The sequence below is a fragment of the Opisthocomus hoazin genome, chromosome 3 (assembly GCF_030867145.1).
Source record: "Opisthocomus hoazin isolate bOpiHoa1 chromosome 3, bOpiHoa1.hap1, whole genome shotgun sequence".
Taxonomy (NCBI): Eukaryota; Metazoa; Chordata; class Aves; order Opisthocomiformes; family Opisthocomidae; genus Opisthocomus; species Opisthocomus hoazin.
In genome coordinates, this window is record NC_134416.1 from 80152898 (window position 1) to 80176409 (window position 23512).

The 23512-nt window shown below is 43.0% G+C and overlaps 1 protein-coding gene across 5 annotated transcripts in view; it reads left to right on the plus strand.

The window, feature by feature from the left end:
* The window catches only part of GRB10 (growth factor receptor bound protein 10), a 149826-nt gene that overhangs the window by 28430 nt on the left and 97884 nt on the right, over positions 1-23512 (plus strand). For all 5 annotated transcript variants that reach the window (XR_012763494.1, XM_075416753.1, XM_075416756.1 and 2 more), the window contains exon 2: positions 8103-8200. Coding sequence is in view for 3 of the 5 variants with exons in the window: in XM_075416753.1 (XP_075272868.1) it covers positions 8150-8200 (51 nt within the window). In the remaining 2 variants the exon portion in view is untranslated. The remainder of the gene's footprint in view (positions 1-8102; positions 8201-23512) is intronic.

Sequence of the window (23512 nt, forward strand, 5' to 3'; positions counted from 1 at the left end):
TAATCCTAGTTAATAACTCTTCAAAAAAACCACAGCTTTTACTAAGAGAACAGCAAGTGACACATGTACACTTACTGTGTTGACTATCAGTAGTAAACCCTGTAAATCATAGAAATGAAAAATCTAACGTCCTTGCTCCTCAGTGATGGTTTTTCAAATTCAGAAAAAGTATTTTAACCCACCTGAAAACTTTGGAGGGCAGCAGAGACCTAAGGAGGAATGGGGATGGTATTGATAGATATCTGCCTATAGCTTTCTGTGCACGAGCGTGGTTTTAGTTTTGAGGTCAGTCTTATGGTCAGCTCTGTAGCCAGTACTGTGTCACAAAAACTAGCAGGTTCTGTGAGAAGCTGTACTGAGCTCCCTGAATAAATCTTAGGGAGAAGGAAGCCTGCTTAGAAAAAGCATCCAAGTAAAGGAAAATAGGCTGTGAATAACTGTAATGATTGATGAATGGAACATATGGATAAAACAGACTTAAAATGCTTGAAAAACAGATCAGTAGGTCATGTGATAAAAGATTGCCTTTTGTTCTTTGTTTCTTTTTTTATATGTACCTCTGTCTCTTGCGCAAATCAGTCAGAAGGGGAGGAAAGACTTCTGCACGCTCTGGAAGGTTCTCCTCCAAAATGAAGGAGCGTTGCAGAGAGATGAGGGAATGGAAGCTGGGAACAGGATATAGGTGCTGTATGTTGCTACTCTAGGGGTGTGAGAGTCCCTCTGTCACCTGTGGATATGTGTTTCAACTATTTGCTCTCCTAACTTTTGCTGTCGGGAGGCTGTAAAAGTTAGAGCTGTGGGGAGCATCCAGCCATCTTGTCACCTTAGTAAAGGGAAGTGAGGTGAGTTGGGTAAATCTTTCCAGTGCAAAGCTTAGGGATGGGCTTGTAGATTAAGCTGTGGTTTCAACAATAATGTGTAACGATCTGACTTTCTTCAACAAAGATGCGTTGTACGGAGGCTGATGAACTTGCTTTATTCGTACAGAAGTTTGGTAGAAAAATGGCTTGTCTGTAGTTTAGTCCATGGGTTGGGGGTGTAGAGCCACTGGCTTTCATATCTCAGCCCTGTACAGGGGGAAGGACCATTTGCGCCAGTGGCAGGTTGAAAGCATAAGGGCTTATTAGCATGTTGCATGCAAAAAGCAATGTTTTGGTAAGTATGCAACCAAAGCAGACTTTGCTTGAGTCGGTAAGTAAGTGCCTTCTAGAAAATGCAACTTTTTTTTGTTTGGAGACTTACCCAAACGTTTATCTTCTGTGAGATGCCTGGAAATAAGCAATTTTCACAGACATGCAGTAGGAAAGGTTTGCCAGCTTCTAATGGTGGTAAACAAAGAAAATGAAAGTTCACAGGTTGCCTCAGCCAGTGTAATAGTTTGCTGCCGCTGGAAAGGGGTGATCCTGTTCCCTTCCCATCTTGCTCATGCTCTCCATTCACATTGTGCCAGCTGAGCTGCTTGTCAGATCTAAGTTTATTGCACTTGTTTCCTTAGCAGAAAACTAACCCAGGAAAACAAATGAGTTAACTAACACAAACTGAACTCATTAAGGAACCTACATGGCTCGAAAGGGGGAGAAGGAGGGAGTGCCATGAAGTCGCTGGGAGGAAGTGAGGAAGAAAGCAGAGCAAGGGCTGATGAAGAGAGTGGGATGTTGGTCCTGTTCTTGGCAGTAACAAGCTATTAAATTATCTTAGCTGTTGTATAACTTCACTGTAAGTCTTCAGGTTGGATAATAAAAGCCTAAAATAACAGAAGGAAATAATTATTTAGACTACTTCCCAAAATTACAAAACTTTGGATTCTGTGTTGTGAGAAATGTGACTAGATGGTGGGGAGGGGGGGAAGGCAAGAAAATGACAACACAGAGGATAGAGACATTGTTTTTCATTTCTCTTCAAGTGAAGAATGTAGTGAGGAAGTGCATATACAAAATTAGAGACCGTTAGTCATGGCATTTTCAGCTGAAGTTCTCTTTGGGCTGCCTCACTATGCACCTCTTGTCCCAGTCATGCATCTATGGACCTGCCCTACTTCTGCATATGGTTTGCTGATGGGGTTGTCTGGTGTATGCTACATAGCTCTTTATTTCAGTTTCTGTCTAATTAACATTTCATTTAGACTCGGGTACAGTCTGTTTAGTTGTCAAAGTTCCTGCTTCAAAGCTGTGGATTTAGCTATTAAGAGGCAGAAGAGGATTCTCGATGATCAAGGGAGATAGTGAGATTGCAGAGTTTCATAAATATTTCCAAAGTTGATTATAGATTTGTTTTTTAAACTGAAATGCTTCCCTTAGGGTAAAGGGGAAAAATCCTTACTTAAATGATCTAGGCTAGGTGCAAAGTAACTATTTTTCTCTCAGAACTTTTTACCCTTGCTGTTACTGAAGCTGCCCTGTCAGGAGGGGAACATAAATTCATAGGCTATGAATTTTAGGCAGCTTCAGGAAACCAGAAAATGCTGAACTACATATATTTTTTTAAATTTTATTTGGCAAGACTTGAAGTGGGATGGCATCAGCTCTTCTGTGCTTCTTCTGAAGTATGTATCTGTTTTGGCTTTCAAAAGCCTGAATTGCTGTTGCCAGGATTCTTCACTTTCTGGCAAAATTACAATGGCAAATGGCTTCCTTTACAAGGTGTAATATTTAGACTAACAGCTTTGCAATTAAGAATGGCAAAGAGAATTATATTCCCTTTTTTATGAGACCAGATTTTTTAGTATGGAATCGTGGGAGTGTTTGGACATAACTGAAATGCTTTTGATTGATGATTTATATTTTGAACAGTGCTTTTCATTTTAGTGCGCAACACTCACTTGAAATTTTAACTGGAACAATGCTTTGTTTTCAAAGATGTTCAAAGTATTATTCTAGTTAAGCAGTTGCTCTGTGTCATAGACTTGCAAATGCCTTTTGGGTACGTGTGCGCAATAAAATGTGCATGCACATACCAACTCGTACAAGGGAAGTAGGAAGAAATTAGGATATCTGCAAGTATTCTTAAATATTATCTGTTGCTAATCTCAGTAGGCCATCAGGACGTCAATGGTCTTGTCATGGAATCTTTTTTGGAGAGTGGTGGGGTTCTGGAATGTTTGGGGAGGGATTTTGGAGGCAAAAGAACTTGTCTGAAGGGAAGATGTCCAAGTATTCTCATCATGGCGAAAACCAGAGACTTTGTGTGTGGGGAGGGATGTTCAGAGCTGGAGAGAGAAGCAAGCATGTGTTTGGAGTGAATAAAATGGGGAAGTGGACGTTAAAAGGTTGGAGATGATGAACTCAACCCTCTGAGCACCTAGCAGAGCAGTGCTGTGGTGTTCCTTGCGCAGGAAGCTGCCAGTATTGGTTTGAAGTCAGAGTCTTTTGGTTGTATTTGTTTGGCTGCCTGCCCTAAGGAACCTTTGAGTTCTGCTGACCAAATGATCACCATGGGGGTGGAGGGTATCCTCAGTCTCATAAACTGACACAGCGTCTACCTGGAACCACCACCAAAAGAAAGGAAATTGCTTTAGAAATCCTTGTGCGTGCTGATTGCTAAAGCTGTGATGGAATCTGGTGGGAAATGCGTGTGCTGCCAAGGGTGCTTTAGGATCTAGTCTCCTTGGTCCAGCCAGCTACAGGATCTGACGACACTTTCTTTCCAGCCCACGTGGTCAGGCTTCCTTCTCGTGAGAAGCTGTGTGATCTTGTCCTTGCATGGAAAAGCACATCTGGGTGCCACGGTTTGAATGCAGCTGGGGACACTGTTAGCTGTCAGGTCTGTCAACTACAGAAAATTCACTGGCATGCCTCATGCTACTCATATCCAAATCTTATTTCCATTGTAACTATGGCAATAGGAGTAGACTAGTAAGAAAGTATAACTGTATGTGTTCTCATGCCTGGTGCTGGTGTAGAAGATTGCTAGATGCATCCATTTAACTACCTTGTCTTGAAGCCATATTTCAGTGGTGTGTATATATATAGAGATAGATAGATATCTGCAGAAAAAAAACAAAACACTTTCCTAAATGCTGTGAAATAGTGGGGAGCCTGGAGCCGGGTGGGTAGAGAGTTGGGATTTTGCGGATTGCTCTTTGCGTGGGCCAACAAGACAGGGACTTTTTTCCCTGGCCCTTCAAGATGTTAGACTGTAAGTCTAGTAGTTGACCTAGAGGGTGCTTAAGGTGACTTCGGGGAGAATATTGTCTGAACTGGATTGTTTTAAGAGTCCGTTCTAATTTCTTATAAAAATCCAGGTTTGATCTGCTAAGGCTCATGTTGTAGCATGGGGAGAAATGAAGTGGTGACACTGAATATCTGAGAAAGAAAAAGATACATAAAAGAAAGGGCAAGATTTTTGACCTGTATGTTAGACCAGAGGTCTGGGAGAAAGGTCTTCAGGTAGGTCAAAATTTAAGGCTATATTGAAGCCTCCCCCCACCCACAGTAGTTCAGTTACAGAAAGCAAAACATTACCGAAGAAAAATAATGAAATACCCAGGGCTCAGAATAGTATTCAACAAATGTGTTAAGTTACCTTTCGTAAAAGAGCATAACTCCAGTTTTCAAGAGCTCTGGAGCTTGTCTTGCAACTCTGCCAGGTTAAAATATTTTCTTTTTTTTTTTTTTTCCCTTCCTCCTGTTCCTAACTAATCTGCAAGTGATTGCGTTTTAAATATTATTTTTCTCTTGAATTTAAAGACTTTGACAGATGGCACATGCAGAACCTGGAGAACTTCCTGCATTGGCAGAGTGACCGTACCCCTGCCATCTTCCTGCGGCAGCGTCTGTAGGTGCGTAGGCTGTGTGTGCCTCCGGAGCACTGGGCGAGAACCGTTTCTGCTGCCGGGAGCACGCAGAGAGCAAGTGATGGATCAAAAAAGCATACCTGGTGACAAGCTTAATTTGCAGTTAATACATAACTTAAGCTACTGGTTAGGTGAGTAATTTGATTGTGGCTAGAAACAGCTCATGCAGAGCAGCGGTAATCTCCAGGGCGAGAACCGCAACATTTTCCGTGCGGGATGGATATCAACCTTGGTTTACATGGTATGAGTTGGTTTAACGCTTTTGAGGGACCGAGATGTCAAAGCTATGCCTCACAGTAGGCTGTTCTTTAGGCTAGAGAATATCGCACCAAAACCGAATCTCATGACCTTCGAAACTTGGGTTGATCGTGACTGTCTTCCTTTCAGGGACGCTGGCCAAAGGTGACCTCTTAAGCCGGCAAAAGCACATGGGGTCACTTGGTTTTGCGTGTGCACAGGCTGTCTGGCTTGCTGCTGCATGACAGTTGTTCTTGCCACTGAATGTCCCAAGTTTTGTAGCAGTGATTGACTACATAGCTTGTTTTCTGTTTACAATCCTTTGGAGTCTCCCTCCCCCATCTAAGGCGTTTTAGGAAAAGGGCAGTAACTTGGCACTTACCTCTCTTTGCGATTCGTGCTGTTTAACTTGCCTGGAAAGAACATGTAAGTCTATGCAGTTACGGTCTCTGAAGAGAACTGGCATGCTAAAAATCACGTTTAAAGACAATAGCAAAAAAAGAGTTGATTTATTTTTGTCCTTTTTAAATCCTGATTTTTATCTGCGGAGCACATAAATTGGTGTAGAGTTCTGTCTCTATAAATAAAGTTGTTACTCGTCGATGTGGTACAGCAAGGCCTTAGACCTTAAAGGTGAGCAAAGGCTTTTTGTATTCCTAGGGTAGGACTGCTTTTAGACAGACAAAAGAGATGCAATCTTACATCAGTGTTAATGTGTGACTGACCAGGAATGATATCATCTAGAGATTATTGCTGTCCTCTGTTTCTGCGGTGTTAACAAATGAATGCTCAAGAATGTAGCAGTGAAGCAAATGGGTCTTGATAAATTATGCAGCCTTGACTCCAACTATTGTTCGAGGTAATTGATGATCTTCCATTGGCGTAATGGGGCTGTGGCATAAACTGCAGCACGCCCTAGAGTAGACAAATTGGTCTGGTATTGTTTAGGAACATATTTAATCTATCTTGCTGTAAGTGAATTGATGCCTTTTGCTGAAACATCAAGAGAAAGACCAGTATTTTAATATTCGGTCCTAAACCTACAGTTAAATTTACAGCCATCGTACGTTTTTCTGTTCTCTAAGTACTGAAGTGATAATAAACATGAAACTGTTGCAAAGTAAGGCTGAATTCTTTTCCTTCATTCCTTTACCTAAACTTTCTTTAGTCTTGGTGGGCTTACAGGTTGTTAATACAGTTCTTTGTTTTGATGCATTGTACCAACTTCAGCACATCTATTCCAGTGGCTTGCCTAATTTCACTTTAGATATACTTACAGAAAACTGTACTGCCCGAAGTGAAAAGCTTCTTTCTTTTTTTTTTTTTGGCATACATCAGCCGAGATAAGAGGTTTCCGTAAATCTGTGCTTAATTCTCCCAGAACAAACTGAACAAATGAGGCAGATTTCAGATCCGTCTTAAAAACTGACTGCAAGGTTTTAGGTGTCAAGTGGGAGCTAGATGGCTGTAGACCACTGTTTGTATGTTTGAAGACTAGCAACAGTACAAGTTGAGTATCATGCCCACAGAGTTAAATGTTTGAGGTGGTCTTCATTCCACATTCCGCGCCCCCCCCCCCCCCCCCCAATCCTGTAAAATTTTGGTTTTAAACTTAAGTAAATGGTACGGGAAAAAATATCTAGAATAAACTGTTTGATTTATGCACATTGGGTTAAATAGATTTTAAAACTTGCCAAAACCAGTTTCATCCCAAGGTAGTTTGCTATATGAATTGATCCCGGAAAGTTCCTACCTCAGGAAAACTGCAGAAGCCCGGAAACTCCTTCCTGGAAAGAAGCTCCCACGGGTTTGCTTGCCTTTCTGATAGAGGAGGTGGCTACCATACCTCAGCCAAACTTATCCTGGAACTATATAAAATAAAGCTTTCTTGATGAATGCATGATTTATGTGGACCATAGGCTGCAACTCCTCCAGGAGCAGTTTTTCCAAGGTTTCTTTTACACTTTCCATGACTTAACTGTCCCATAAATCTTGCTGGGAACTTTGGTTTGGTGAGAGTTTATGCCCACTAGAAAGCAGTGGGTAGCCTGTTTAAAACTTGGACTTTTGTTTTGAATACATAATTGATAATTAACAGTGGACAAGACAGGAACTTGCTTGTGGTAGAAGTTCTGGCTTTGCTTTGCAGTCTGCTCTCTTCCCCAGTCACCCTTTTTTCATCTGCTCGGAGGTGGCATCACTTGTCTTATTCTGCAGAGATGTCTCCAGCTGAATGTCACTGGTTGGGAAAAATGCTGCGACCAGCAAATAGTGCTTTATATATATATATATATATGTTGTTGTTTAATTTTGTTTCCTTTGTTTTGAAGGAGAAGTTAAAATCACTTTCTTGACATTGGTTTAATACTGCCTTCTCTTTTGTGTTTTTAGTTCTTTAGCCATATGCACCTCTAAATGTTTGCCTTAGACTTCAAGCTTGATCTGTTCACTGAAGTGATGCTTAAAAGAAGCACTACTCACCTTGCAAAGTTGATGCTAATAAGCATTCAAAAGAGGAAATGTGAGACTTGAATGCAGATTTGCATGGGAGACACTGTTTGATGCATTGCATGAGAGAAAAGGCAGGCGGGAAAGGGAAAAGGAAAGAAGCTGTGTACCTAGGTGTTGAAAGCTAGTGCTGTTTAATGATCTCTATCTTACAGGTCTCTTCCAACCTAAATGTTTCTATAATAAGTGGCTATCGTCTTAGTGAACTCCCAGATTTCAGTGTTTTCTTTCCACAATTGAAAACACAGCCTCAGTTGGTGGGAGCCAGTCTTCAAATGGTTAGGGTCTAGGTGTGAAGAAAGGCTTGGTTTTTAGCCTGGACTGTGGAAGCGAAGGAGGAGCCATCCAGCCTGAGAGTAGTTATGTTGGCCTTTTGAATGACATATCAGGTTGAACATGTTTTGTAGTCTACAGACAGCAAATGTGCAGATTTGCTACTCCAAGTTGATGCAAGTCCTCATCACCTCATCTTGCTCTTCTCAGTCTTTCCCCTGCAACTGTTTTCAATAATAAGTTGATGAAATGTCTTCGATATGGTTTCTGACAGTTTGTTTGTACTCTGCAGGTCCTGTGAAGCAGTAGATGTAATTTGAAGAAAATTTGGAGGAACAAATGGCTTTAGCTGGCTGCCCAGACTCCTTTTTACATCTTCCTTATCGCATAGTAAGTTATGAAACTGCATGTTCCTGTCAGCTTGTAGCATCGTGTTGCTGTGTACCAGTGATTGATTGTGAATTCAAACTTTTCATCAAACTGCTAATAGCTGTCTGGCAATTCTCTGGGTTTTGCTAATGTTTGGGAACAGAGCCTCTGTTACTATCCCGTATTCAAGACCTGCTGCTGAAAAAATTGGGTCACAAATATATACTGATTGAGATTTGATGGCTGTCCTCAGAATAGCCAGTTCATATTTGGGAGAAGGTACTTATTGCCAAAAAAAATATGGCAAGCTATGACACTAGTGAAATGCTGTGCACCAGAAAGTATCAATGTTTGCTGAATGCTGTGTTTGTAGGAACAAAAGCAGAGATTTTTACACTTGGTTAGATCCTATGTTTGTCGAGTCATTGTGCTGTATCTAAGCAGCCAATATGGCATATCGCAAAGAATATATTAAAAAACCCCTCAGCTCAATGCAAAGGTGCTAGGCAAAAATGCACTTAGAAGTTGTCTTTTATTTTTTCCCCAGGCAATTGTGGTTGGCATAATGCATGCTTTGTATTTTTTATGGAACTGCAAATTTGTTATTTTGGGCATGACCTGTTTTTTGCCCTTTTTTCTATTGTTTTCGTAGTGTGCTTGCCACCCTAAGGACTCAGTTATGATTCTGGGCCCTGCAGATACACAAATAATTAAACAGAGTATCATATGGTATTGAAACCTTTTCCTCTTTCTCCCAAGAGGAAACTACAGTCATGCTACTCATTTGAGAGTAAAGCAAAAAAACCCAAATGAAAACAACAACAAAAATCCCCACCAAACCTCTGTAGGATTTATGCATCTGTTTTGTAATATACCAATTTACAATTTTTTCCCCCAACAGGAACTTTAAAATTAGTTAAAAGACTAATCTTAGTATATGCTGAGTTGTCAGTGAATGTACCTGAAAGCTCTTCCTCATAACAGGAAAAACATAACAGTTCCTTTATAACTGCTTTTCAGCTATAAAAATAGAATGGACTTTGAGAAATCGGGTGTTACTGAAAATCTGTTACTATATTTGTATCTGTGATTTTTAAAGAATATGTGAATAGATGTGCCTGGACTTCATAATTTTGATGCGCTGTGAAATTATGCTTCCAATTCATTTGGAGTATCGTCCAAGTCATGATGCGAAACAGAGGGAGAGCTGTGTAAGAGAAACTAGACATTGTAAGCAGTCATTTTTGAGCTGCATATTCTTTACTGGATGTCAAACTTTCTCATGAAATATTGTCTTTATTGGTTCTTAAGCAGTAAGAGTGTGAATTTTCCTTGGTACTTCCCCTTGCTCTTAGAAACCCGGTAGATAATCTGCTTTAGCCTGGGGCAACCGACAGACTAGAATTGTCAAAGCAACATGGGTGACTTAAGACGGTGGGAAAGTGACTCCCTGTAAAGTAATTATTTTTGGTCATAGCTTACTGTGTGTTAACTATCCTAAGTGCTTGTAACTGGTTTAAAGACTAGCTTTGGAAGCCCATTCACAACTACTGTTCCTTCTGTCAGAAGTGAAGTTCACATTAAAAAAACCCTTGAACATCTGTTTTTCCACCCCTACTAAATCTGACTTAGAAGCTTTCATCAGCTTGTCTTTCAAATTTGGCTGCAGTGCCAGTATTGTGTTGGTAAAGGGCTGAAAGAAGGTTAAATTAAATATGCTCTAGATTAGAGTGTGAAGAAGTATTCTATTTTTTTAGTACATTTTCTGACTTAATATGAAGGGAAGGCTGTAGAGAACATTCTTCCAGAGTCCCCAAGGTTGGAACCTTAATGTTATAACTCAAGTGTTTAGAATAAATTGACGTGTTGGAGTCTGGGATTATGTTTAAAGCAGACAGTGAGAGAAATGAGAACCTGGATAAGTGAATATGCACTGCAGAATGTCTTTTAGGATGCCTTGCTGCCAGCACCCCCCCTCTACCCTTCCTTTTTCTTTTATTGGGGAGATGGGCAAGGTATAGATTTCGGACTTTCTTACTGGGCTCTGAGTTTTCAGTGTTTGCTTTCAGAAGCTTTTGGGTCTTGTTTAAGAGCTTTTTTTTTTTTTTTAACTTTCTGAGGAGTTAGCATATAAACCAGTCACACTGAGTGCATCCTCCTAGAAACAATCTCTAGCTTTGTGGAAAAAATCAATACTACCTTTTAGTGGCTTTCAGGAGCCCTTTCCAAATTCTCGAACTCTTCAATAAAAATCCAGCAGTGAGAATTGGCAGTGTTTGTCTTCTGTTCCTGGAAATTCAGAACATAGTCCCAGAATTTCTCAGAAAAAATGGGATGATTTACTGTGTTTCCGTTCTTTTGCAATCTGTAGTCACAACAGTATTTATGTGCAGTGACTTGAACTCTTGGGGAAGATCTGGTTCTTTAACCCTTTGATGCATGAATTGTACAAGGCTCAGTGACATAAATAACCAAAGGATGTTTTTTCTCAGTTTCTGAGGATAAAGCTGGGCATGTGAGAATGTTCTGTTCATCTATTTTCTGCCTTCTGCTTATTTTCTCATAACCAGGATGCAGGCATGACTTTGAAAACAAACTCTATTAATTATTAATAGAGAGCTGAAATCTTGTTAGATGATGAACGTGACGAGAGCAACTTCTTTCTCTAACTTGGCTTAAAATGCACTACAAGCACTTGGTCACAAAATAGGGGATAAAATGGAAATTGCTTTCTCCTACGTGTACAAAGCTGTGGATTTCAGGATTAGTAATAGTCCTTCTGACCAGAATATTGTGCATCGTACTTGAGAAGCTTTATACACTTCAAGAGCAAGGAAGTAAATATCTAAGAGAATTAATCAGAGGCTAGCTACTGTAATAAAAGCCTCCTTTAATGATGTCAAATTTGTGGATGTGAAGATGATGTACTGCCATTATTATAGCAGTCACATTTCTCTGCCTCCAGCTGGAGGAACAGCTTGGCACAGGTTTTGTTATGGAAACTTTGATCCTTGTTTTGTGTGTAAAATGATATAAGTTAGAACATACCTTTAGAGGTTGTCTGATCCAAGTCCATGGCAAATTGAGGTTATACTTGTTTTCCTAGGGTGCTTGGTATTGGTGAGTGTGGGTTTTTGAGAGACTTGCTTTTTACATTTTCAGGGCTTGTTTGCTTAGATTGAGTGGTTAGAGAGGGTTTCTGGTTTAGCAGGAAAAAAAAAAAAAAAGATGATGCTTATCTCTAATTCAGGGTTACCTTGGTGGATGCCATAATTCTCTTCCCTGTGAAATCCAGGTGCCTTCTGTGTGACTTAGTCTTACCTCTGCCACTGTGGAATTGCACAGTTTGATACTCAGTTTTAATATGGGTATACATACTGCTGTCTGTGTGTGTGAATAAAATGTCTTTTGTCCTAAAAAATACAGCATGCAAAAAAATCAGTTGCAGAATTTGTGTCCAAGTAGACTGAAAACCTGTATGGGAAGGGCTGTCAAGACCTATGTTTTGGCCCTCATCATCGTCTGCCTGGGGCTGCTTGAAATGCTTCATTGACATAGCTATTGACAGCTGTTTATCGAGACTATGGAGATCTTTACTACAATTTTGCGGTGGTTTGACCTTGGCTGGATGCCAGGTGCGCACCAAGCTGCTCTATCACTGCGTCCCTCCTCAGCTGGACAGGGGAGAGAAAATACAATGAAAAGCTCGTGGGTTGAGATAAGGACAGGGAGAGATCACTCAGCAACTACCGCCATGGGCAAAACAGCCTCGACTTGGGAGAATTAATGTAATTTCTGACCAATTTAAATCGGAAAAGGGTAATGAAAAATAAAACCAGATCTTAAAACACCTTCCCCCCACCCCTCCCTTCTTCCTGGGCCCAACTTCTCTCCTGATTTTCGCTATCTCCACCCCCCGAGCAGCGCAGGGGGACGGGGAATGGGGGTTGAGGTCACTTCATCACACGTTGTCTTTGCTGCTCCTGCCTCCTCAGGGGGAGGACTCCTCACACTCTTCCCCTGCTCCAGCATGAAGGTCCCTCTCACGGGAGACAGTTCTCCACAAACTTCTCCAGCATGAGTCCTCCCCACAGGCTGCAGCTCTTCACGAACTGCCTCGGCTGGCGACTGGGTCGCTTCCACAGGGTGCAGTCCTTCAGGAACAGGCTGCTCCGGAGTGGGTCCCCCACAGGGTGACAAGCCCTGCCAGCAAACCTGCTCCGATGTGGGCTCCTCTCTCCACGGGTCCGCAGGTCCTGGCAGGAGCCTGCTCCAGCGCGGGCTCCCTGTGGGGTCACAGCTTCCTTCAGGCATCCATCTGCTCTGGCGTGGGGTCCCTTCCACGGGCTACAGGTGGATGTCTGCTCCACCGTGGACTTCCATGGGCTGCAGGGGAACAACCTGCCTCACCATGGTCTTCATCACGAGCTGCAAGGGAAGGCCTCTGCTCTGGTGCCAGGAGCATCTCCTCCTTCTTCACTGACCTTGGTGTCTGCAGAGTTGTTTCTCTCACGTAGTCTCACTCCTCTCTCCTCCTGCAATTTTTTTTCCCGTTCTTAAGTATGTTATTGCAGGGGTGCTACCACTGTTGCTGATTGGCTTGGCCTTGGCCAGCGGCAGGTCCATCTTGGAGCTGGCTAGCACTGACTTTATCAGACATGGGACAAGCTTCTTGCAGCTTCTCATAGAAGGCACCTCTGAGGCCCCCCTGCTACCAAAACCTTGCTGCACAAACCCAATACATGATTTTTAATATTCAGAATAAACAGCAGCTTAATTCATTCTCATTAGACTTAAATGTACAAGGATGCTGCTTATATACAGTTTGGCCTGGAGTTTGGGTTTTTCGTGCTAACGGGGCAATATGGAAGGACCAGAGTGCCCAAGCAGGCTTTCAAAGTCCTTGGGCATAGCTGAGTGAAAAAACACCAGAGGCATTACTGCATTGCATCATTCTTCTACATATTGTTTGAAGAAATGAAGCTGAAATGTTGCTACTGCCAATGCAGAAAGTCATCAGATTTGTGAAATATGGTGTCAGTCAACAGATATTTTGTTGACGATGCTCTTGTTTTAACAGTTTACATGTATGTGATGTCGAGGGTTGATGGACTGCAGCAGACAAAGTACAAAGCAGTGAGAACATTAGTGAATGTTTTTACAAGACATGTTGCCTCCAATATGAAGTTATGAAATCTGTCTCCCTGAGTGCAGACTGCAAGTTTTTTTACAGATAGACTTGATGCTGCTTGCTAGTTTTTGTTGAAGAGCGACTGGAGCTGGATTTCTAGCCTCTCTTTTTCTTGGAAAGAAGTCTGTTTAAAAAATTGTCCCAAGAGCAGTTTTCACTAACATTGAAGTAAGTGTGGTGCTTACCTCTTACAGAGGCTGTTAGACGTGCACTTGCCCCCACTATCGTGTGTTATCAAAATATTGTATACGAAGCAATATAATGCCAAACAAATTTGTATCTCACACTAAGCTTTTATACAATTGATTACACTTTCCCTCCTTACCAGAAATACACATCAATTACTGTTTTGCTGTACCAGTTTACCTTTCTACAGTTCCTATTGAAAGTCTGTACTTAATTGTTTGCACTTCTACTTTTTGTATTGTGATTTCACAGAATCACAGAATCACAGAATAGTAGGGGTTGGAAGGGACCTCTGTGGGTCATCTAGTCCAACCCCTCTGCCGAAGCAGGGTCACCTACAGTAGGCTGCACAGGATCTTGTCCAGGCGGGTCTTGAATATCTCCAGAGAAGGAGACTCCACAACCTCCCTGGGCAGCCTGTTCCAGTGCTCCGTCACCCTCAGAGGGAAGAAATTCTTCCTCATGTTCGGACGGAACTTCCTGTGCCTCAGTTTGTGCCCATTGCCCCTTGTCCTGTCACTGGGCTCCACTGAAAAGAGCTTGGCCCCATCCTCCTGACACCTACCCTTCAGATATTTGTAGGCATTTATAAGGTCCCCTCGCAGCCTTCTCTTCTTCAGGCTGAACAAGCCCAGTTCCCTCAACCTCTCCTCGTAGGGGAGATGCTCCAGTCCCCTCACCATCCTTGTAGCCCTCCGCTGGACTCTCTCCAGTAGCTCTTCATCTTTCTTGAACTGGGGAGCCCGGAACTGGACAGAGTACTCCAGATGAGGCCTCACCAGGGCAGTGTAGAGGGGAAGGAGAACCTCCCTCGTCCTGCTGGCCACACTCTTCTTGATGCACCCCAGGATCCCATTGGCTTTCTTGGCAGCCAGGGCACACTGCTGGCTCATGGTTAACCTGTCGTCCACCAGGACACCCAGGTCCCTCTCCGCAGAGCTGCTCTCCAGCAGGTCCACCCCAAGCCTGTACTGGTGCATGAGGTTGTTCCTCCCCAGGTGCAGGACCCTGCACTTGCCCTTGTTGAACCTCATCAGATTTCTCTCTGCCCAGCTTTCCAGCCTATCCAGGTCACGCTGAATGGCAGCACAGCCTTCTGGTGTATCTACCACACCTCCTAGTTTGGTGTCGTCAGCAAACTTGCTGAGGGTACATTCTAACTCTTCATCCAGGTCGTTGATGAAGAAGTTAAACAAGACTTGGGCCTAGTACTGACCCCTGAGGGACACCACTTGTCACCAGCCTCCAACTAGACTCAGAGCCGCTGATGACAACCCTCTGAGTTCTGCCATTCAGCCAGTTCTCTATCCACTTCACCGACCACTCATCCAGCCCACACTTCCTCAGCTTCCCTAGGAGGATATCATGGGAGACTGTGTCGAAAGCCTTGCTGAAGTCAAGGTAGATAACATCCACGGCTCTCCCTTCGTCTACCCAGCCAGAAGTTGGTTGGCAAAAAGTGAAATCTTTTTTAAAGGTGAATGTAAGCACAAAATTGCAAGTGGCTGGGTCCACATTTCTCAATTATAAGATTTTTTCAATGCACCAAAAAAGCCCACTCAAAGCACTGTAATGGTCAATTATACCATTTATTACTTACAATGCTAATAACAGTGGTGAGGAAACAATGCAGATGCTGTAAATCAAGTGAGGAAATTACAAGTAAAGAAGCTTAATTTTGTATCTTCCTGTTAACGATTTCATACTTGTGCTTGAACAGTAGACTGAATCTACCGTTTAATCTTGCTGTGTCGTTATATACAAGTAGTCTCTTAAACTTGTCCCTTGATTTAGCTCTAGTTTTCGTACATGTCTGAATCTACAGTTTACTACTTTTTTACTTAAGAGAAGGCTGAGAGGGGATCTTATGGATGTAGATAAATACCTGAAAGGAGGGTGCATAGAGGACAGAGCCAGGCTCTTTGCAGTGGTGCCCGGTGGCAGGACAAGAGACGATGGGCACAAACCGAGACACAGGAGGTTCCCTCTGAACATCGGGCAATGCTTTTTCACCATGAGGGTGACTGAGCGCTGGCACAGGTTGCCGAGAGAGGTGATGGAATCTCCATCCTTGGAGATACTCCAAAGGCCTCTGGAAAGGGTCCCAGGCAACCAGCTGTGGTGGCCGTGCTCAAGTAGGGGGGTGGACCAGACAACCTCCAGAGGTCGCTTCCAACCTCAGTTATTCAGTGATCCTGTGAAAATCAAGAGCAATAGATCTTTTCAGGTTCTGACTTGTGTACAACTTTTAAGATGCCACTTCCAGATTGTAAAAACACCCGTGTTGATAGAAACAGGCCGGTTTCTAGTGTTTTCTCACAAAACTTCATGAGACCATTCTGAAGTGATGATAACAATCAGTTTAGCACACCAAACTAAACCCTGTATATTTTTTTCTTACGAATGGGATCTTTTCCAAATGGGTAAATATTTAACAAGCTGTTTACCAACTGGTTATTTTGGAGAACTACCAGTATGAGTGTTTTCGTGTTAGTAACAGCTCTCACTTAATGGAAGAGAGAAGTTGATGTACCAGTCCTGAGAAAGATGCATACTTCAAATGTCTGTGTAAGTATAAAAGAATAGAAACCTGAAATACAAGAGAATGGAAGTATTTTTTTTAATTGGCATTGTTAGTCAACTGGAATTACATTAGTGATAGTTTAGGGGTATGTGTTTTTAATGAACCTTCCTTCTACAGATGTTTTATGCTGTGCATTTGGAGCTGTCACTTTTCAAGAAAGTGCTGTGGGTCAGATAATTCTCAGTGTTGCTGTCCATGCCAGTTGGCTCAGAAAGGCCTTTTCTATCCTCGGAAAAGACGAGAGATAACAATGTTGTCTTATACTTAAGTATTTCCAAGAAATATATCTAGATACAGACCTTGCTATAAGTTATGCCCAGTAGATTATGTCCAAAGGGTGACTGATCAAAGGAAGAAGAGTATTTCATAAACACTTAAGGTATCTTCTTTTTTTAAGTTAAAAAAGGAGAGGGACACCTCCTCCCCCCCCCCCCCCCCCCAACAACGCCACAACCAAAATCCCGTGATTCTGCACGAAGCTGAAGTGTGATCAGCTCTGAGAGGAGGAGTTTTCTGTTTTTAAAAAGAAACTGTGGGTACAGTTTCCAAACTTTATTGTTAATGTGATGTCTCATGGCAGGCATCATTTTGTTTCTACACTTGCAGACCATCTAGTTGTAATGCTCCAGCTGAGTCCTGAACTGAAGCTGCTGACTCAAACAAGAATGGATAGCTTAAATTCACCATGTCTTCAGCAGCGCATGTGCCACTTACTTTGTAAAGCCAGGGATGAATATATCAAGTCCACCTAGCACTAGCTATGACTGAAAATTGTGTTCTCCTGCTTGTTTTGCATCCTCTAAGATTTTTTCTTTCACTTTCTAGTAGAACGCAGTCTAAAATACTCGTTCTCTCTAGGTTCCCACAAAACTTGGACACTTCTCAGGTGTATCTTTCATTCCTAGTGTCACAGGTACATTCCCTTCATGGAGATGTGTGATGGAGAGTGCGGCATGGAACAAGGACTTTGTTTTTGAAGGATTTGCTTTGCTTTTTCAGGATGGAATTTTACCAAATTGATCAGCTTTCAGGAATCTGTCATGTAGAAAGGGCCAGATTATTGGTGTTAATGGTCTTTTGTGCTAGATAGTATTGATATTTTAATCTGAGGCATAAAGATACTGTGTTTTTTCTTTCTGGTTTTGAAAGAACAACAAGCCATCAAAGGTAGAACACAAACGCCCAGCAAAGCTCTCAGGCTTTGCTGCTATTTTAAGATAGCTTTGGCTTACGTACTGGTAAGACCAGTGTGCATATTTGAAATTCTGGCCTCTACAATGAAAAGACAAGCCCTCAGAAACAGCCAGTGGTTTTGGAGCATGCTTGTCCTTTGCAAGCTGAATGTTAAACAATGACTTAAGATTCTACTACGCACTGGCTGTAGCTCTTGATGTCTTGCACACTGGCTCCATTTTTTGACATAATTTTGGCAAGTGGGGGAACCTGGCAATCCTTCATGCTAGAGGCCTTAGCTCTAATAAAGCGCTTTAGTTATTAGCACAAGTAAATAGTTGTCCATTTGTGCTTCATTAATGCATATTAGTCATACAGTAAATACTGTCATGCTGGCAAGTTCCCCAGAATACTGAATACTTCTGCACAGTTCAGGAGGGGATTTCTGACAAAGTGGTGTTGGCACCTTTCTTGAAGAAGTTCTTGAAGCTATTAGTGTAGAGGATTGACAGACCATTACTTCAGCTCACGAGGGTTTTTGTAAAACTGATACTTCACTGGAGGCAAAGTAGTATTTCTGATGGATTTTGTGCTGTTGCAGTAGGTCCTTCAAGTTTGCAGTTAACTTTTCTACAGTCTTCAACTATATCTGAGGCAGATTGCTTTGGGCTGTGGGGAACACAAATGAGGTACCTACTTTTCTCATGATAATAATTAAATACTCTAAAATCCCAGAAGATTGTCTAATACTATAAAACATTAACTATGTATTTGAAGAATCTAGTGTTTGCAACAGTATGAAGAAATCAAAAGGCGACACAATGATCCATGAGCTGTGTAAGTCTTCTGGTTTCTTGAGTTATAAGATGCTTAATATAAACAGTATAAAATTGTGAGCTGAAACATCAGGTATGACTTGTTCTTTGGAACAGCCAGCATAGATTTACCAATTGTTTTTTTGTCCTTCATGTGCCTGGCAATGACTTCCAGGAGGACTTGCTCCATAATCTTGCCAGAAACTGGGCAAGGCTGACCAGCTTCTGGTTCCTCGTATCCTCATCCTTGCCTGTTCTGAAGATGAATGTGACTCTTGCCTTTGTTGTCATGGGGATTCTGCTCTGATCGTGGAGTTACTTTTTGAAGATGAGAGGGAGTAGCTTCGCAGTGGCATTGACCAGCTTCTTTAGCACCTTCTAATGCATCCCATCTGGTCCCAGGGACCTGGTCCAGTTAGCTTGTCATCCACAGCTCTCCCCTCATCTACCCAGCCAGTCATGCCATCGTAGAAAGCTATCAGATTGGTCAGGCATGATTTCCCCTTGGTGAGTCCATGTTGACTACTCCTGATAACCTTCTTTTCCTCCACTTGCTTGTTGATGACCTCCAGGATAAGCTGCTTCATCACCTTTCCCGGGATGGAGGTGAGGCTGACCAGCCTGCTTGCCCTTTTTGAAGACTGGAGTGACATTGGCCTTTCTCCAGTCCTCGGGCACCTCTCCTGTCCTCCAGGACCTCTCAAAGATGATGGAGAGTGGCTCAGCAATGACATCGATCCCGTCGGGGCCTATGGATTTGTGGACGTTCAGATCGCTTAAGCGATCCCTCACACAGTCCTCCTCGACCAAGGGAAAGTCATCCTCTCTGTGGGCCATAACCTTCCTTTGTTGTGAGTAATGGTTCAGTCGCCCAGATGCTGACACTATGCTCCAAGAGCTGGGAGATGAGGACAAACTTTACTAGGAAAAACTGAGGTAGAGAAGTCATTGATCTTTTGTGTCCTTAGCCGCTGGGTCCTGCGCACAACTGAGCACTAACTAGACTAATATTACCCATCCTTTTGCCCTTGCTTACTTGTAGAAGTATTCCTTGTTTATTCTTGGCATCCTTTTTTTGCTCCAGCTCTTCTACTTAGGCAATATCTCCATATTCTTTCTGTGTAGCCTCTTCCTGCTTCAACCTTCTTTGCATTTCAGCATTTGAGCTGAGGTAGGAGTTGCCTGTCCATTCACTCTGGCTTTCTGCCATTCCACTGCATGCCGAAATGGACCGTTCTTGAGCTTTGAGGAGGCTATCCTGTGAGATCAGCTTGTTGTCCTGGGTCCTCTTGTCCTTCAGAGCAGTGTCCCATGGGAACCTGGCAAGCAGATCCTTGAGTAAGCCAAAGATCAGCTTTTCTGCAGTCCAGGACTGTGATTCTGCTGGTAGTCTTGCTCTCTTTGCTTACTCTTATTACCTTCATCTTATCATCTCAGCATGGCATCAGGCTGCCATCCATCTCTGCCTCCCGAACTGGTTCTGCTTTGTCCATGAGTTGGCTTTGCTAGCTTGTCAGTCAAGCAGAGTGCTTCTCTGGTTGGCTCACTGATCACTTGTGACGTGAAGTTATCTTCAACCCACTCCAGAAATCTTTGCCAGCATCCAGTGCTGGCTGCACGCTGGAACCTACACTGTTTCCTTGTGAGTGGGTCAGAAATTTGATTTATCTGTTTTGTCTCCAGTTTCTCGTTATCCCGTGCACCTGGCTGCAAAAATGGACTTGTTTGGCCTAGTCAAGACAGGCACTCTGAGCTTTCTTCTCCTCCAAGATGATGAGTGCCTCTTTTGGAAACAAGCATTGAAGTGGAAAATGAGGGACTTGCCAGTGTGACAGAAGCAAAGGAGAACCCAGGGGCACTAGCCAATAGCACAGGTATCTCCTGGCCTACTGTTGTCCTCTGTGGCTTCCCAGCCAAGCTGTTGGTACTCAGTCACCTGCCGTGACACCCTTCTGCCTTCCGTGGTGTCTACTCTCTCTCACAAGGTTTACATCCAAGTGGGCTGTGTCCTATGCTACCTTCTTGGAGGACATACTGCTAGCCATATCTTCCCAGAACCATCCTCGAGGCAGCGTGGAGAAGCTCCCCCTCATTGAGTGGCTTGTGAACCCCCACCCTCACGTCTGACTGGTGCTGCTGTCCTTTGGTGATGAGTGCCCCTGTCACCAAGACATTTGGTGGGGCATGACGGCACTAGGAGTCCTGGCCGGATGTTCCCCTTTCCTCTCCACTGGGGGCCCGTTGCAGAAGAGGTGCTGCCGCCCGCGCCTGGAGTATGAAGAGGCAGTGCAGGTCAGGCAGTAAGAGCTGACAGAAGCCTGGAACTGTTTTACTGATTGTAAAGAGCCTGGCGAGGCTAACATCTCCCTTTCCTGCCTGTGGGTTTTCTGTCTCTTCCACCCATTTGGCAGGGACCTGAGCTGCCCAGGATTTCCCTGAGTGGTGGTGTGCAGGCTGATGGAGGGTAGTGCCAGGGGGAGCTTCGGAGAAGACATTTTGGCCCTCCAGGAAGGAGATCGCTACCTCTTTCTGGAGGACATCTTTGCAATGATGGTGTTGGGGGCAGTGACTGTACCTAAGGCTAGTCCACCTCCATGCGCTCTCTTTCCTAATCAGCCTCTATGGGCTCTGGATCTCCTGCCACCGTTAGTCCTGCACAGTCCCTGTGTGTGCTTTTATCCTGTTCCCCCTCTGCATATCCTTCTTCTTCCAGAGCCCCTCGCTTGGGCTCATGCTTCTTTGACCAGCATGGAAGCAGGAACCCCTTGGCAAGTCAGGAGTGGTTGCCATGGTCACATCGCCATGACCACTTGTCGTGACCTGTTGGAAAAAATTTCTGCAGAAGGTAACTCTAGGATTGTATGTTACATGTTCGTCAGTCTTTCAAGTGATTTATACTTGTTAGATCACTTCAGTTAGGGTCTTGAATGTAGCAGATACCCATTTATTTAAACACCTTACAGCGTGTTTACCCGCCCACACATGCACGCTCAATTGATATGATTTTTTTTCCTTTCTAAATTTATGACAGACTCAGAATTTTTCACACTGAATATTAATGTCAACATCTGTCACTGTTCAGAGGTAGTCACCTGAGGTAGTCACATTAAGCCTTTTCTAGCTGGAGGCACTTGTGGAGCCTGTTCTCCAAAGTGAATGTGAATTAAGACTTCAGAGTGCCATTTTATTCTGATTCTGACCATGCAGAAGCATAAGGCAGTGTGTTGTAAGTTTGATGAGAAGAATGCCTGCCGGCATGTGTGCTGATGAAATTTCTGCATGAAATATTCTTTTTTTTTTGGGACATGAGCAAATGGTTAACCAAGTGTGCCAAAGACATTCTGGAAAAGGCATCTCCCGCGACCTTGTGTTTTCTGGAGTCCTTTATGTCCTCAAAAATATGACAGACTGCTGGCTATTGAACATGAACTGGCTGGGTGGTTTAGTTGCAAACCATAACTGCTATGCTGCATGAGAGCAGGTTGGAAGAATAGTTTTCTGACAGCATATCTTTTAGAACATGACTTGGCCTGAAGGTTAAAATAAACCCAAACACACAGGATCAGAAGCTTCTCATTGACTGTCCCCTAGCATCTTCTTAAATGGGGATATTGACAGAATAACATGCATTATGACATGTGCTGTCAGTATTGTGGTGGTGTGCTAATGAACTGCCAGGTAATTTGTCACAGTTAATTTTCTTGTTTTAGCTAGATGTAATGGTCTTCAGTTCAACTGTATCCAGAAGGTGGCTTCTTGTTCTCACCCACAGCTTGCTTCTGAAGCCTGATTCAAAGTTCTTCTCTTTTCTTCTTCATCCTGTGGTTCTTTTTTTGTTTTGATCTCTGGTTTGACTTTAACCTCAGCAGGAAATCTTTTCCACTACCTCTATTCCATACATCTGCATTTTTGGGTTAGAAAGAATAGCTCAGAACTAGAGGAAGCAGTGTAATAAATACTGATTGTGCTGTAAAAGTTACCACCCTGAACCCCGGGGTCGATCACCACCTCAGCTGAAGCACGGTAGCTGCCCATGTGCAAACTGCTAGCCCCTTGAACTGCAAGGTAAACAAGTCACATATTTCCCCCCCTCGCCCCCAGCCCTCATCTGCAACAGTGGTTTTGGGGAAGAGGAAAGAAGAGAAAGAAAGGTGTTTTAAAGCTGCTTTAATACTGATTGAACGGCAGCTCATCTGATTGCATGGTGTCTTCCTCGGAGTGAACGGTAGAAATCCACTTGCAGAAATGCTCTCGTGGTTAGTAGCTGTAGCGTTTCAGCATTGCTAAGCCAGCACGATTAAATGTAGTGCACATGGCAGTGTTGTAACTGTGGGATCCCTTGATCTTTCAGCTGACCAGCTTTGCAATCTCTGTTGGAACCTCTCTCCATTGGGAGACCCTGTACGTGGGCAGGTCTTGTTTGGGGTAATTTGCTTGTTTTATGTGCTGCCTTGGCAATTTTCAGCACACCAGACCTTCCTCCAGTAGGATACTGGTAGTTACGAATACTCTTTGATCTGTTGAGGCCTTCATGTAGCCCAGTATTCAGAAGATTTGTGCAGAATTAAAGCAGCTGTTGCTGCTAAGCTCGTCGAAGCGTGTGTGTTCTGGTGTGCTGTGGGTAACGTTGTTGGATGTGTCCAGTAGGCGCTGGCAAAGAGTTGGGAGAAGCTGTACAAAGTAAGAAGTCACTGGACACGCTTGTGCTGTGTACAACTAGTTACAAAACACAACAAAACAAAATCAAAACCTTCAGGCATGAAGAGGTTGTTGACATGCTTGCTTTTAGCAAGCAGGTTTTTTAGGAGTGCTAGTTTGTGCAAAACCTGAAGACTTACACTTTGTGTTGGGTTTTCTTGGGACAGCTTGCAGCTTTATGTGTAATCTGTTACTATTTAAATGTGAATTGCTGAGCTTTTGCAAGTTTTCTTCCTGTAGAGAATGTTAAGTCAACAAAGATTTTCTGATAAAGCCACCTTCTTGATGCGGGATAACTGGTAGAGCTACCTGCAGTTAGCTCATTTTCCTCAAGGAGGGGAAAACATGGCAGCCACTACATTGAGATTGAGATATATATATATATAAACATACAAATTAATAAATACTGGAAAAAGTGTAGCAATTAAGCACATTTCATATTGCACCTAGATTTTTGAAAATCAGACAGGTAAAGTATGCAGAGCACAGAGAAGTTCCCAGGCTAAAAAGTACCTTTGAGCTGCTTGGATTTTACTGTAGCCTAGCTAGTTACTTCTTTTTCGTATTCTGATAAGGACCGACCCTGAAGATGTGAGTTTCTTTCATTTTGAGAAATGGGGATAAGGCACTGGTGCACTGAAATATCCGGGATGATCCCTGTTATTCGTCTTAGCTTAATTTTTGTT